The sequence below is a fragment of the Eublepharis macularius genome, chromosome 14, assembly GCF_028583425.1.
Source record: "Eublepharis macularius isolate TG4126 chromosome 14, MPM_Emac_v1.0, whole genome shotgun sequence".
Lineage (NCBI taxonomy): Eukaryota > Metazoa > Chordata > Lepidosauria > Squamata > Eublepharidae > Eublepharis > Eublepharis macularius.
Window position 1 is genome coordinate 49794904 of NC_072803.1, and position 16422 is coordinate 49811325.

The window sequence follows — 16422 nt, forward strand, 5'->3', positions numbered from 1 at the left end:
CCTGCTGGAGGACTTGGGGTAAGGGGCTTACCCTTCAGACAACTCTCTCTGGACAGAAATGATGCAAACTAGCCTGTGGTTAACTCTAAATTCTGTACTTGCAGTGTGTGCTGTGCGGCAATCCTGCACTGATTTTTGTCGCACCCTTGTGCATAAAGATCTAGGGAGCTGATAGTGATTATGAGAACAGGATGCGATGTGGGAGATATCTGCTTCAAATCTCTCCTCCACTGCAAACTCTCACCAGATGGACTCGAGCAAGCCACTCTCAGCCACATCGTGGTGGTGATCCTAGCCTGCCCAACAGGGCTGTTGTTACTGTGCTAACTCATGTGAAGCTGTATGTTGAAGTATCTCAAGGATCTCAGTGATGTGCATGATGTTTTGACTGAGTGTGGGTGTGTGCCAAAGCTGGAGGCACATGCCCTGGATGGTTCCAAGATACAACTTTACTCTGCCAAACATCCTTTGAAATAATCTGGCCCAAAGTCATTAAATGAACTCTGTGACTAAAGTGGGGTTTCGAACTTGAGTCTTCCCAGTCGCAGTCCTCTGCTCCAGCCCCTACACCACGCTGCCCCTTTTAAAAGTTCCCTTTAGACATTTGAACATGCTTTAGTGGTTCTTCCTGGCACATGGCTCCATGTGAGAAGAACCTCGACTTGCTGTGGGCTTTGAGTTACTTTTTGCCGGCTGCAATGAAGTCTGGCTGCCCTTTCTTAAAAAAAAATTGTATGGAAAAAATGTCTGATGCAACAGGTTGAGAATTCTGACAGGCTGGGGGTGGGAGTTAAGCAGCAGGTGAAGCAAGAGGGGTTTTTTCCATGGCTATGTCCCAAGTTGTGTGTGAGTTTTTTGTTTTTAAACAGCCAGCTGCTTATTTTAAGGAACCAGTTTAAAAGAAAACAGGGCAATGGCCAAAACCATTACCCATTGGGCATGGAATGTCTTGTGCTCACACCCCGGGGTTTTCTTTTCCAGGGGTTTGCATCATGCACCCCTGATGGTTCAAAGATGGCACAAAAGCGAACTGTGGTCTGTATCCAAGCTTGACCATGCTAATTCAGCAGGCTGTTCCAGATACCCATGGAGGAATGCCAATCCTTTCATTTATTCCTCTGGCCCGTATGGCGGCCGGGACTGGGCCAGGTCAGTGGGGGTGGGAACATCTGAAATAGTGATGCCTGTGGGAAATGCCAGTGGGTTTCAACTTACCCCCCCCCCCCTCCTTGGTTTAGCCCTGTGATGATAAATTGGCTGTAGGGAGAACTGCAGGCTGGATGCAGTCTCCACTGGACTAGAGAGGCATTTGTTTAACTCTCCTTGCACCGCCGCCAACCTCATAGGGCATCCTGGAATATGAGAGAAACCCATCGGGATCAGACCGCAGGTTCATCTAGTCCAGCATCCTGTCTCCTAGAGGGGCCAGCCACAGATACCATGGGGAAGCCCACAAGCTAGAGAGCAAGCATCCCCCTGCTTTTACCGCCTCCCCCCAACAACTGGCATTATGAGGCTTAGCTAGCCAGGGAATTCTTCTTTATGGATTTGTCTAATCCTCTTTTAAAGTGTATCTATTGTAGTTGTTGTCCCAACATCTTGTGGCGATGAATTCTTTTAAGTTCTGCACCGTGTGAAGATGTCCCGCCCCCTTCTGTCCTAACCTTCTCTAATGTGGTGGGTGTGAGAATAGCGAGAACTAAGTTGTATCATAGGGAGACTTAGAAGGTGTGGGTGGGATTATTATTTAAGTAGCGTTTTTGAGCTCAGCTCAAGAACTTTTTCCAAGTTCTTGAAAAAATTTATAACAGTCTGGTTATAATTTGCTACAGCTATGAAGTTTTTCCTGTATTTGCTTAACTGTTTTTCCCATTCTTGACCCAATTCAGAAAGTATTCCTGTTGCATGCCTTGTGGACTAGATGCTTGGAGTAATAGTTCTAGGATTTCATTCTCTGCTTCAAACATATACAGCACTGGCGTTTCAGGCAGCCACAGGTCGTCGTCTCCTCTGTTGTATCCTTACAACAACCCTATGAGGCAGGCTAGGCTGAGAGAATATGGCTGTACCAAGATCACATAGAGCTAAGCTACAAGAGACGAATTACACAAGGAGAAGCACGTGAAGGAGGGGTGTGCGCTTCGGGTTTCCGATTCTGATAAAATACCCGAATCAGACCCTATTTGTAAAGATTCGGGATTCCCGAATCGGGGCCAGCATGGTGGCCCTGATTCGGAAATCCCAAATCAAAGCCTCCCCAAAGCATTCAAGTTGCTTCAGGAAGCTTCTGGGCAACTTTAAAGGGCCCCTTTCCTGCTGCTTGCAAGCGGCAGGTCCCTTTAAACTATCAGCTGGCAGGCGGCAGGGGGAGCCCCCCTGCCTGCTAGCTGATCATTTAAATGGCCCTTCCCTGATGCTTGCAAGTGGTAGGTACGTTTACAGTATCAGCTGGCAGGTGGTAGGGGGGCTGGGGCTCGGGTTTGTGAGGTTTGGGCCATTTAAAGGGCCCTACTGCTTGTAAGCAGCAGGAAAGGGCCCTTTAAACTATCAGCTGTCAGGCGGGGGGGGTGTCCCCCGACCGCCTGACAGCTGATAGTTTAAAGGGACCTGCTTAAACTGGTCCTTTAAAGGACCAGGTAAGTGGGTTGGAGAGGACGGGGGCTATGCGGGGGGGGGGGGGATGAGGGGTGCTGGGAGAAAACCCAGCCCCCTGAATCACTTTGGAATGCTCTGAATCTTTATGAAGCATTCCGAAGCGATTCAAATACCCGAACCCAAAGCGGCTTGCTGCTTTGGGTTTGGGGTATTTCTGAATATTTCTGAACCCAAATATTTTCAGGGTGCACACCCCTAACGTGAAGGGAGTCACAATGTTAGCCAGGAAGCTGAGCTTTAAAAGAGATCAGAAGGCTCTGTCAGTTTCCCCTATCTATAGAACCAGCAAAGAGAGCTCCTCAGAGGGTTTGCTAATTTCCTCTTTGCTTCCCAAAGGCTCTGTCAATTTCATCTTTCCTTCTAGGAGGCAAAGAGGAAATAAACAAACCCTCTGAGGAGTGATCTCCCCTGGCTCTGTAGAGAAGGGAAATTGACAAAGCCTTCAGATCTCTTAAAATCCAGCCTCCCCGCTTAACATTGCGACTCCCTTCATGGGCACGTCCTCGTGTAATTTGTCTCTTGTAGCTTAGCTCTCAGTGACTGAGTAGAGATTTGAATGCTAGTCACCCCAACCTACAGTTCTTATTCTAACTATAATAGGGGAGAGCAAGATTAAAATTTTTACTGAGCCGTGATCTTTCAGTGGCTTTGAGAATAGAACCACTTAACCCACAAGGTTGCTACCTCAAGTTGCATAGAAGAGAAAGAGGCAGGTCACCTATGGGATTGGACTTTTGTGTGGGAACTGACCTTTGAACATCTCTGTTTACCTTTGTGTCCTCTCCTTTGCCTCCTAGTCCGCCTTTTGTTTTTTCTTTGCATGCACGTAAATGTATTAGTGTTCACTGCCTTGGGGATTCTGTTTGGGTAGAAAGGTGGCATACAAATGCTTTTGATAATAATAACATTTGATTTATGCTGCTAATCACTTTGCTGCTCATCACTTTGAAGAATCCCCATTCACTGTTAGTGCTCCTTTCCCTGGGCCAATTTCCTCAGCTTCCTGTAACCTGAGCTTCCAGTAGAATCCAAACAGTCAGGCCTCCTTACCGGCAGCTGCCCCCTCCCCTTTCACCTCCTCTCAAAGTAACTCTGCCCTACCTGGTTGTACAACCTTCCCCTGCTTTCATGGGCCTTAGAACTTGTTCAGACGATGGGGAGCCCCTCTGCAGGCTGGGCCTCTTGCCCTGCCTGGGGTGGGGTATTCTTTGGCAGAGGGTATCGATTGTGTGTGTCGGGGGGGGGGCGGGGGTCCCACCCATCCTGCTGGATCCCTCCCTTGGCTGGCTTCCCACTCACGGGCCTGCTTGGAATGTTGGAGGGGGAGCATTAAAATGGCTCTTTGAGGAAAAGGTCACCCACCACCCTCCCCTGTCCCTTGGGGGAGCCTCCCTCTGGAATTTCTCTCCTACCTCCAGCTGGGTAGAGCCCTCCGCCCAGCGAACAGTAACCAGCCTGTCCTTTTTCTTTTTCCCCTCCCAATCTGTAGCATTTGGGTGTTTCCTCTTCAGTGCTGTGTTTTTAAATTAAAAATTCCTGTCTTTGCCATCGAGGTTAATGAAACGCTTGGCTGGGATGGCTTCTTGCCACTCTCCTCTCGGAGCCCGGTGCTCGGCTGGCTGTTGCATAACCAAGGTCGAACGTCAGGTGTCTGAGAATAATCCCAGGCTTGGTCTGCCTTGCCTTCCCCGGGCGTCGGCTGCAAGAGAGAGCAGGGATGCCTTGCTCTTGATGAAGAAGGGGAGTGCTTGTGCCTCTTCAGCTTTCTGACTTAAAGCTTTGCTGGTTTTGGAGGGGGCTGCTTGCATAGCCGGGGCCACCCTTTGTCTTGCTGCATCACAGTAGGCAATTGACTCGTGGAACTCATCGAGACTGGGTGTAGTGATGGCCAAATTCATAACTCTGTCAGTGGATATTAACATTGGCTAAATGGAACCTGATGTCAGAGGGCAGTCTACATTAGACTGCCAGCTGCTGGGGTGCAGGAACAAGGGGAAGCCACATTTGTCCTCTGGACTAGGTAAACCCTCAGTTTGATTTATTGGGGCTCCAGTATGTGAGATCTTGGCCCCCAAACATATTAAATGCGAGTTCACCTAATTCTGTGGCGGGACCTTCCTTGCTACTGAAATTCTGCAGCAAACTGCACACCGTGCTGCTTTAAAGCATCAGATCATTTCTTTCTCTCTAGCTCAGTGTTATCTGATTGGCAGTGGCTGTCCAGAACCTTGAGCAGAGAAAGGTCTTTTCTGACAACTGCTATCTGAGATCTTTTAACTGGAGGTTGAACTGAAGACTTTTTGCACGCAAGGCATGTGGGTCAGGCCTGGAGCTCTAGTTTCTAATTCAAGAAATAACCATTTAGTATGCACTTTGAAAGGGGGCCTGCAGATTCTGAGTATAGGGGTCCATTGTTCTGCTGACATCCCAGACTAGGACAACCAGTTTATCCCAGGCTGAAACAACCCATTGAGGTCAGAAGGGTCAACAGCTACACCCTTGTGGCTCTCTTATCAAGGGCCTTGTCTTCCCATGCTTAGATGCCTAGAGACCAGTGGTAGAATGAAGCCAAGCATGTCATGCATGGACTGCAGGAATAGCCTGCGGGCTTTCAGCTTTGCCTTCCTCAGCCTGTAGGAGTAGAATCTTGTTTGACTTTTTTGAAAGTGAAAGCTGCCAGATACTGTGCCTGGTGCAGTCCACTTAAGCAATGCGAGACTGTCCTGCATCTAATCTATGGCAGCCTCTTGGCTGGAGCAATCTTACAACCTGTATGAGAGAGTTGATCATTCTGCACTGGAATCTTGTAGGAGCCATTGAGAATAATCTGTCATAGGGTCCTACTCAGGGACTATACCTTCTCAGAAGACTTGTGTAGTGTTTCTTGGTGGAAATGGGTCAGAAATCTCCCTTCCCGTGAAAAGGTATCATTTAAGGAAGGTGGTGGTCCTCTTTCAGCATTTTCAAGCTTCTTTCAGGCGCCTTTGGGGAATAGTGGAAGCCTTGTGCAGGGTTTCACTGGGATGGCTCTAGAATCTCTCCCCCTCCCCCTACATTCTTGAAAAAGAGACTTCCGCTGGGAGTTTTGTACGTGCTGAGTGTGTGCTCAGCCACCAGTTGATGACCAAGAAATGGGCACATGAGTTTTGCAGCAGATCCATATTTTCACCTGCCAAAACAGGAGCAATTTCTAAAAGAAATGCTGTTTTTCCTCCCCTGCACGTCTCGCGTTGATTGAAGCTGGAGGAAGTGATGATGGACTGGGGAGAGGGGTGGGGTAGAAGAATTGAAGGAAGGCTTCACCTGGAACTTAATGCGTCGCACATGCACGCTTGGGCTGCAGCATCTGGAGTCTGCTTGGCAGGCAATCGCATGGTAATCCCAGGAGTCCTGGTCACATCCTGCATTACTCCTTCTCCCCACGGAAGAGAGAGATTTGCTCTCTCTGAGGGCTGTGGCGCCTCTCTTCCAGAGGCCATCCCCAAGTTCTTTCCTCTGTTCTTTAAGACAGTGGCCTGTGTGCGCGTTTCTTTCCCTACCATCTTGCAGAGAAGCCAAGGCGTGCTGTGGCCCCGTTCTCAAAGGCGAGAGTCTTCTTTGCCCTCCTCCCCTCCTTATTTTCCAGTTCCACAGCACTTGCTGCCAACTCTGGGTTTGAATTGTCGGGTCGTAAAAAACAAAGCCAGAAAAGTCAGCCCCTCGCGTTTCTCCTGATGTGAGGAACTATGCAGAGCGGGTCACGCCTCCTCTGCTGTAAATCTCGCTGCTGCAACCTTGTCCCTTCTCCAGCTCCCCTGCGGGATCTGACAGTCGCCTGGCTTAAAACCAACCCCAGAAAAAGAGTCATTCTGCAGAAATCTCTCTCTGTATCCCCCCAGCTTCCAACTCTGTCCTTTCTTTGGGATCTGCTTTTCCTGTGAATCACTCTGAGAGAATCTTGGGTGGCCATGAAGGCAGTGAGGGCACATACCACGATTCCTTCCTCCATATGGGGGTGTTTAGATTTGAGCAATCATGTTCTGTCTGTGATTCATCCGGTCTTATTATTTTTAGTCACTTTCTCTCCCCTTCCCACCCCTCAAAATGTGGCAATTTCCTTTTCAAACCTCACTTCCGGCAGCTTGTGCTTCCAGATGGCTCCTTTGTGGATTTAAGGCAAAGTTCCTGAGCTGGGCAAGCAGCTGCCAGAGACCTTGTGTTAACTCTTTCCTTGGCTGCTCTCGCTTTTGCTGCAAACCCTTTGCTCTACTGGATCGGTGGCTTGGAACTGCCATGCAGCTGCTCCTTCAAATCTCACCACGAGGCAGTTGAGCATTCAGTGATGCGCCCTGGTTCCCATGTAGATTTTGACAATGGCAGGCCAAGCTAGAAGTGACGAATTACACTCAAATGGCAAGCGAACAGACTCACGAGTATTCCTCCCTGTTCTCTCGCGCTCCACTTGCACTCCACTCAATCACATGTTCATTTGCCGATCGAGTGTAATTCGTCACTTCTAGCTTGGCTCTGCATTTCTGGGTGTTTGTTGCTGTAGCAATATGTGCCCTGTCCACAGTTCCCCTGTGCCAGCAGGGCTTACTTGTGAGTTCAATGCCACCAAGGGGCATGATGCAGAATAGCCTTAACGTGGCAGCCGCCACAATGTGCAGGCAAGATTTTATCCTTTAGTGCCCCGTAATGGAAATAGCAGATTGGCCTGAAGTTCTGGCAGTCTTAATAGGACCTCTGGATTAATCCCAATTCTCCCCAGCCCAGCATGTTCAGCCACCTGTTCATTTCTTCCAGGGATTCCAGAGGACTCCAAGGTGGAAGCTCCGGCATTCACAGATGCTGTCCGCATGTACCGCCAGTCCAAGGAGCAGTATGGTACCTGGGACATGCTTTGTGGCAATGAAGCACAGGTGAGACTGGGAGGGAGCCCTGAGAGTGGGAGGCCGGGGCACGCCAGACCTAGAAAGGAGGGGATGTGGGAGACAAATGTTGACAAGCAAACCATAAACAAAACGAGTAACAAGCTTGTATAGCCCGTGGGTCGCACAGCAGCTGCAGTGAAAGACATTTGTGGAGTGGGGACTCGTAAAAAAACCAGAATGTGTCATTTGCCCACGAGAGGATCCCTGAATTGGAATATAGGCAGCTAGAGTTCTGAAGGCAAAACCTGGCTTCCAGAGGCTAATCTGGCCCCTGGCCCCCTTTCTCCCAAGTGGAGGTGCAGACAAAGGGCTCTTCCTTGCCAGGTGAGGGGGCAGCTGGAGATGCTTTAGCCAAAACCTCCCTTCTTCATGCTGAGGCAGAAGCCAAGGTTGAGGGAAATGGCAGGCATCCGGTGAGCTGCCAGAGCCTTTTTCTCTTTACGCCATGAGAGAAGGTTAAAGGCATTCTGGCCGTGCCTTGGTTCCTTTGCGAGTGAGTCAGTGGCCAGTCTTCTGGCTCTTACTCCATTGAAATTATAGCCAGTGTGTGTGTTTAGCTGCCAGCTGTAAATGCTAAAAGATCCCCTCTTTGCATGCAGAAGCTTTGATCGGCAAACCTGCTTGGTTTGCTGTCTGTCCTGGGACAAGCTGGCTTGCTCCAATGTCATGCTTTGGAAAGGGAGGGGGAAATCAGTAAAGAAGCAGTAGCTGGGGAGAAGAACAAAAGGGAAAGGAAGACTTGGGTAAGGCAGAAGGGTATCTGTGGACTGTGCACCTGCTAAAATTGTGCAATTTGTCTATCCAGGTCTTGAGCAACTTGGTGATGGAGGAAATCCTTCCCGAGCTGAAAAACATGATTGGCCCTCGGCTGAAGGGCAAAGCCCAGGAGAGGCACAGAGTGTGGATCCAGGTGAGTGTGTGTGTGTGCTGTGCATGTGCTGGAGCCCATTGCTGGGGAGTTGCTTGGATTTGTGCAATACTCACAGTCCCAATGAAAACATGTATAACAGAAAGTTTGCCATTCAGTATACAATTTGGGGTGGAGCTACACACAGTAAGAAACTTGGGGCCGCTGCTGAAAATGGCAACCCTGTTTAGTCTTTTTCCTCTGCAGAGTCTCTAATTCAGAGGTCTGTGACCTTTTTTGTGCCTGTGGGCATATTTGGAATAATGACATAAGGTGGTGGGCGCAACCACAAAGTGGCTGCTACGAGAGGCAAAGTCAACCACAAAACATTCCGGTGTGAAGTCATGCAAAACTCTTCCTCATTTCTGGCAGAAGTTCTGCTTAAAGGGATGCCTTTTAAAATGAACATATTGTTTAAAAATATTCTCTTGCTTAATACACAGCTTACCTTCAGTCATACAGTGAAGATCCTTGTGTTGCAGTGGCAGCTTTTAAAAAATCTATACAGCCAGTCAGAAGCCCTGCTGGACAAAAGTCTCACCTGGCCTCGCCCACTTTCTAAGTGGCAGGCGCCAGGAAAGGAGTTGACGGGCACCATGGTTCCCGACAGGTGCCACGTTAGGGACCCCTGTTCTAGTTCTACTTTATCATTTTGCTGAGTGGCTACTAGTGGCAGCTAGTCACATGTGTTGGAGAAACACGTGGTGGAACGGTGGTGGTACTTGACGTAAGATGTATTGTATGAGTCTGAAGAGAGAATTCAGCGTAGCGCTGCCACTTTCCACAGCAGTCTTGTATTACTGACAACATTGTGCGTTCTCAGCATCCTGCATAACTTTACTTTTAAAAACATTTTAAAAAATTTTTTAATGAGTCCCTAATCCTCTTATCTATGGAAGTAAGCTTCACCAGCACGGGCAGTGTGTAGAAATGTCTCCAGAGGCAGAGGATTCCTGGAGGCAAAGTCCGTACTTGGTCTTCCCTGGTTTGGAGAAGCGGAATCAATTATGTAAAACAAGACTTTGGGTGGTGTTAAGTGGCATAGTCTGGATGTTCAGATGTGACATCCCTTGGCACACAGTCATTCCTCCTTTTCTGTGCAATGTCTGTCCTGCCCTCCTTTTGATTTGGTTGTCTTGCTGACTAATACAACTGAGTCACACCCTCCTTAATCCCACGTTACCCAGAAGACTGGATTGAACAAAGCTCTCCTTGATTCTTGGAGCTCGGCTGTCACTGCAGCGCAAACCATCCGTCTGTCTCCAACCTGCCAGATTCCATGGTGCCAGCATGCAGAGTACGGAGCTGGCCCTTTTGCTGTGGCCTGTCCCTCCCAGAGATTGTTTATTGAAAACTTTTTTAGCCCTCCTGAAGATAATTCTAGCAAAGAACGTCAACCTCGAGCAGGAGCTTATTTGGAAAACTAATAATGGTCTTTCCATAAGAGTTGATTTTAAAAATAGCTCTGCTGAAAATCCCCTTTAAATAAATACTTGCATTCTGGCAGAGGGGTTAGATCCGGGAAGCAGAGCACCTTCTTTCCACACACCTGGTCTGAGGTTCAGTACCTGACATGTCAAGTTAACAGACTTCTGGGAGCAGGACTTGGGAAAGAGACCCCAGAGCATTGGAGGTGCTGAGTGAACACTGGTGGACTAGCTGGACCTATGATTTGACTCTGTATAGGGCAGCTTCTTGTCTTCATATTTACTGTCTTGGAATTGAGAACTCTCCCTTGGGCTGGCTTCTTGTGTGTGTGTGTGTGTGTGTGTGTGTGGACATACCTTGTTTCCAACTACAAGCTTTGGTTCAGTAGGCAGGCAGATTTGCATATCAGGTGCAGAATTCCAGCTAGCCCTTGGTTCAACTCATGTCCTGTTGTGGCCGTAAGCCATAACAAAACTCGAGTTTCTTAGAATCCAGAGCATTGTACAGACAGTTGGAGATTCTCCCTGTTTCACAGAGAAATATTCCCTTTTATCCCCGTGTTCCCCATTCCACTCCACCCCCGTAGGTCTCTGATGCTGTATATAGGATGGTTTATGACCAGACGAAAGCCAGTTACGATGCGGCTGTGTCGAAATGCGAGCATCAGCGTCCCGGTATGCAGAGCACCATCCGCACAGATATGGACCAAATCATCCAATCCAAGGAGCACTTGGCCAGCAAAATTAAAGGTAGGGAAGGATGCCGAGATGGCCAAACGTATATCTTTGATTAGGGGAAAAGTCCCTAGATAAATATATTGTGACCGGGAAAAGCCTTACAGACTTTTTGTGGGAAACAGAGAGAAATGAACTGATGGTTTGTGCATTTGAAGATTAGGAGGTGGAGAAAAATGTTTTAGAGAGGAAGGAGATGTAGTCATTTAGGATTAATTTGGAGTTAAGGTATAATATTAATGGTAAGGGTAAATTTGGAGTTAGGGTATAATATGTAATAATTACATATCTTTTCATGGAGAAAATTGGTAATTGTTCCTTATTTCTTTTGTTTGTTTCTTTTTTGGTAGATATGATTTTCCTTTTTTCTTCTTTGCTGTCATTTTATTAATTTGGAAACATTCTTTTCAATAAAACAGTATTTAAAAAATAAGACTCTGGATAGCGGCTGCCGGCCTGAGTAGACAGTGCTCACCTTGATGGACCAAAGGTCTGATGCAGCGTCAGGCAGCTTCATGGGTTCCCCTGAACATGTGTGCATTCTGATGTAAAGAAGAACTGAGCAAAATCTGTTTCACAGTCCGCGCAAAACACCAACCCGGCTTTGCCATAGAGAGTTGGGAGCTGCTTAGGCATGCGTTGCGCGTGGCATGCTCAGCAGCCAGCTCCTTCCTAACCTCCCTGCTGCTTCCTTCCCTGGCCAGCTTCTGTCCTTTCCAAAGCTGAGATCTGTGTGCGAAACCACGTCCAGCCTTACATCCCTTCCATCTTGGAGGCGCTGATGATTCCCACCAGCCAGGGCTTTGCCGAGGTGCGAGAGGTCTTCTTCAAGGAGGTCACCGACATGAACATGAACATCGTCAATGAAGGGGGCATGGAGAAGCTGGGGGAGGTAAGGGTCTTTACCAGAGGATCATGGTGGGGGAGGACAAGATGGGGACTAGTGGCCCAGAGGGACAGAGTCTTGCTCAGTGGAACTGATGGACAGGCCAGATAGCCTACATCAAAAGGAAAGGGAAGTGAGACTCTTGAATGTGCAGTAACAGTACAGGCACGATCATTTGTGTGTTTTGGTTGGGATGGGTAATTCATCCATTATAGCTGGATGCATGTAGGTGTTTTACTCAGGATCTTGAAAATCTCTTGTTTTCCAAACTCTGCCCATGGTATTGGGTTTTATTCTCAAAGCTTGGAGTGTATGGAATCACTATGTTGCTCTTCTTGGTCATATTTCTCTGGTTACCCAAAAAAGCTCTGTAGACGCTTCAAAATTGACTGTTAGATTTGGGCATTTGTTTGTAATCAAGTCAGGATGAGAAGCCAGTGCGTGCTCACAAAAATTGTATAAACAATGTATTGGTGTTGGACTCCTCTTTTGGCTCTCCAGATTGTTTTTTACCTAGTTTCCCAAAGGACTGCAAAGGCAAAGTCTCTGGGGACGCCAGGCTCTGAACCCCTGACTGGCTGCAGCTGTGGGCCGGCAACAATGGGGGCCAGCTACTTTCCCTTGTTGGTGGAGCTGGGCAGCAGTTTGCTGGTGGGGTGCCCCTGCTGCCACTAGTGGCCAAGAAAGAGAAACCACCCAAATGCATTGCCAGGACAACAGGGCTGCCTCCCCTCCAGGGACTAAATGCTTTCAGGAGAGTTGCCACTTGGGGTTCATGCATTGCCTGCTGTGATATATTTTGGGGAGTGGGAGAAGGCTGGGAAGGATTTGCTCTGTCTGCACTTCACTGCGACATGGGTGGGAGATGGAGAGGAGGAGGGAGGGTCTGGAGATGGTTGGCATTACCTCCTTTTCAGTTCTGAGACTGGGGATAACTGTTGGAGCCAGAGGTTATGGAGGTCTTCTGAGCAGACCGGGTGATTTCTGAGTCTCCCAAGTCACCACGGCAAATTTAGGGATGTGCAATCCTGCCCCAAAGTTGAGAGGTGTTGCTGTCTGAAGGCATATCTAGCCTTTAAATGTTCAGCCAGGGAAGGAACCTCAGAAATCTGTTTCCTAAATGTAAAAACAGAAGGAATTTTGAAGGGCCATTTGCAAGAGAAAAAGAAACGTTTTTCTAGATTTTGCCTGATGCAGAATCCAGCGTGAACCTTGGTTCGGTGCAAAAATTCTTTGGAAGTTGCACTGGGTCTGTTGCCCTGACTGTGAAAACCCGTGGAATTTTTGCCTAAGGGGGAATCTGAGCGCTTGCATCAAAATTCCCATAGGAACTCTAAATCGTTAGTTGCCCCACCTTTCCACCTGCATAGAAGAGAGAAGTTCTGGCACATTAAGAACATCCTGAGGGCCTCGGTGGGTCAGACCAAGACCCGGCCCATATCTTGTTTCCCACGCTTCCCGTGCCCCGCGGATGCCATGAAGGCGCCAGCCCTTCCCTGCTTTAGCCCCGGAAACTGCTATTCAGAGGTCGACTCCTTCTGAAGACGGAAGTTCTAGTTGGCCGTTTTGCAAGCTCGCTCTGAGGGCTACCTGAGCTCCCATTTCGCTTGCCTGTCTTTACGCATTAGCTGGCTGTGGCCTGTCCCTGGCTCTGGGTACGTGGGACTTGCCTCTGAATGCTGAAGGTTTATCAGTCTTCCCTTACGTCTTTTAACCTCGTCAGTACATGGCAAAGCTTTCCCAGCTGGCTTTCCACCCGGTCAAGATGCAGCCCGGCTACGAGAAGATGGACATGTTGAAGCTGGAAGGGCTGCAGCAGCGGTTTGATGTGTCCAGCGCCTCGGTGTTCAAGCAGCGAGCCCAGATCCTGATGAGACAGGTAGGGAACGCTGGAAGGACGGGTTGGCTGGATCTCACTGAAAGTCCCATTTTGTCCAGAATCTTGCTGCCTGCCCGATGGCCCTTGGGGAGCCCAAAGGCAGGGCAATGGTGCAAGGGCCCTCCCTTGCCTGTCCCATAAAAACTGGTCTTTAGTACTCTGCCTCTTCCCATGGAGGCTCCACTTAGCACCCATGGTTAATAGCTGCCAGTAAACTGAGAGCCAAGCTACAAGTGACACCTGACACAGGTTGGACACTTGTCAGCTTCCCTCAAGATTTGATGGGAAATGTAGGCACCCTGGTCTTGCAGCTGTAATGGAGAGCCAAGCTGTAAAATCAGGACACCTACATTTCCCATCAAAACTTGAGGGAAGCTGACAAGTGTCCAACCTGTGTCAGGCGTCACTTGTAGCTTGGCTCTCAGCCTCTGAATGTATCCCAGTCCCCTTAGAAGCTGGTGCCTGACACCACAACTGATTTATTGCTAGTTGTAGTAGTCTTATTGCTAGTTGTAGTAGTCTGAGCGTTGCTAACATGGTAGTAGTTTCAGGTGTGGGGACGAGTCAGGCTGTAAGAGTAGAACAAAATATGAGTCTGGTCTCATCTTAAAGACCAAAATATTTTTCCACAGTAGAAGCTTTCACGAGTCCAAGCTCAGTTCATCAGATACGGCACCTGTTACTGATGAAGTGAACGTTGACTCGCGAAAGCTTGTACTGTGGAAAAGTATTTTGGCCTTTAAGGTGCTACTGGCTTCAAAACGTGGCTCTACTAACATGATTGCAAATATTATTTCTTGCAGTTGTATCCTGCCTTTCTTCCCTCATGAAACTCACGGGGGCTTCCCTGCCAGGGTTTGTCCTATGCCACCCCTGCTTACCTTCAGCAAGGTTGCAGGAGCCTCAGTCGCTTAACCCACTGCAGGGACTGAATTGCACTTTGTATGACCCAGGGTTCTGTGTGTTGGCTTTATTGGACGTCCCAGGACTTTACCTTTTTAGGGAGAATCTACTTTGCGCCTAACTGGGGTGCGGGTATTTTGCGAGGACTTCCTCCTCACAAAAATACCCTTCAGTTCAAGAACAGTTTCATTGACTGATAAGGGCAAACACTTGGCACTGAACTGCCTTCCCTTTCACCCTGCAATGTGCACAGAATGTGCCACCATCACCCCCTAATGGTGGGAGGGGTTCATACAACTTGTGTACAACACCTTTCTGTGATGCTTTGAGGAGGAGTGCAAGGGGACCGAGGACAAACTGCAGGCGTAGGTGGCAAGTGGTTGCTTTTAACTCTTTCCCCTCTGGTAGTTTTTATCTCTGCCTTCTCAACACTTTTCTTTTAACTCATGGGGGAAATAGCGAGAAGATGTAGGGATTCTCTGGGCTGGGTCTTATGGATCTGTTCTGCTAACACCAGCGCCTTTTCTTCAATGCAAGGGGCTTTCTCCTGGTACAAGAGCTGCTCCTCTTTTGCCACAGGACATCCACTGCCTTTAGCAGAATAGATCCAGAGGATCCAGTTGTATCTATTCACCCTTCCATGTGGTGGGAGGAAGTAGTTGCCAAAAGTGGGACCTTTGTAACCACTTCTCTTCATGACATCCCCTGCAACACACCCTTCATAACATTCCGTGCAACATACCCATGTTGTGGTCTCGCTACTTTGTGTTTTCCCCATCCCTGCAATTTTTATTGGCTGCCACTGGCAAAGGGGTAAGGGAAATGCATGCGCAACTTTGCAACATCTGGATACAGGTCAGTTGCATTAGATAATGCAGAGATGAAAAAGAGAATTGGATATGGGGCTGCATTTTTTGATGGCAGCTGTGCGTAGTTTGTGCCTTAGATCACGTGAGGCCTCAGCCCCAGCCTCTTGGGCTTGCGTGGTCTGAAAAGCATGCATTGGAGGGTGAGATTTTTGTTCCAGCCATGCTTTTTCCACAGTGACGGGCCTTCTCCCTAAAGTCTACCAATTCCTCCAGAGCCCTTCGCTCTGAGCTACTGCTGCTAATCCACCAAGGATTTGCCCAGAGCCGGGTATATGATGATGCAGCTGTTGAATGCAACATCCCACTTGCTCTGCTGGTTTCCTCTAAACACTTCAGGAATTGGCTCTGGATGTTTCGATACTCGTATTCAGCTGCACCGTGGGGCTACCTTATGGCCGCTCTTCACCACTGCCCTTTTTTTCCCACATTGTAGCAAATGGATGATGCTGTCTACACCTTTGAGACTCTTCTTCATCAGGAGCTGGGGAAGACAGAGAACAAGGAAGAGCTCTGCAAGACAATCCAGCGCATCCTAGAGCGTGTGCTCAAGGTTAGGCTCTACCTGCCAGGCCTTAGCTATTGTTGTGCTGGTACCGGATCAGACAGTCGTTCTAGCTGCTGACGTTCCCCAAGACATGGTGTTCCCATTTAGGAAGCCTGCAAAGGTTCCGTGCCAGTTTGGTGTAGTGGTTAAGAGCAGCAGGACTCTTATCTGGAGAACTGGGTTTGATTCCCCACTCCTCCACTTGAAGCCCGCTGGGTGACCTTGGGTCAGTCACAGCTCTTCCAGAGCTCTCTTTGCCTGACCCGCCTCATGGTAATTGTCATAAGGATAATAATAACACACTTTAAACCACTCTGAAGGGCGGTATATAAATCAGTTGATGCTGCTGTTGATGCTGCTGCGGTTGTTGTTGTTGTTAATGATGTCCTGTGTGGAGAAGTCTTGCTTGCTTTCCTTTCTCCCCACCTGGGTCCACAGTAGTGAAATGGCTTTCCTTTCTTCTTCTTTCCCCAGAAATATGACTACGACAGCAGCACAGTGCGGAAGAAGTTCTTTCGGGAAGCCCTACTGCAGATCACCATCCCCTTCCTGCTGAAGAAACTGGCTCCCACTTGCAAGGGGGTAAGGCGAAGTCTCTGGCTAGATGAGAGGGTGCAGCTGTGAAGGAAGCCCCCTTTCTAGGGTGGTTTGGAGCCACCCCCCAGACAGGGCTTGCGGACAGAAAAGAGTCTTAATGTACAGGG

At 48.7% G+C, this 16422-nt stretch overlaps 1 protein-coding gene across 1 annotated transcript in view; it reads left to right on the top strand.

Moving 5' to 3' along the window:
- Positions 1-16422, top strand: part of NIBAN2 (niban apoptosis regulator 2) — a 101608-nt gene that overhangs the window by 78850 nt on the left and 6336 nt on the right. The window contains exons 6-12 of the mRNA XM_054998527.1: positions 7441-7556; positions 8374-8478; positions 10490-10652; positions 11342-11529; positions 13247-13402; positions 15608-15724; positions 16193-16300. Coding sequence (XP_054854502.1) covers positions 7441-7556; positions 8374-8478; positions 10490-10652; positions 11342-11529; positions 13247-13402; positions 15608-15724; positions 16193-16300 — 953 coding nt within the window. The remainder of the gene's footprint in view (positions 1-7440; positions 7557-8373; positions 8479-10489; positions 10653-11341; positions 11530-13246; positions 13403-15607; positions 15725-16192; positions 16301-16422) is intronic.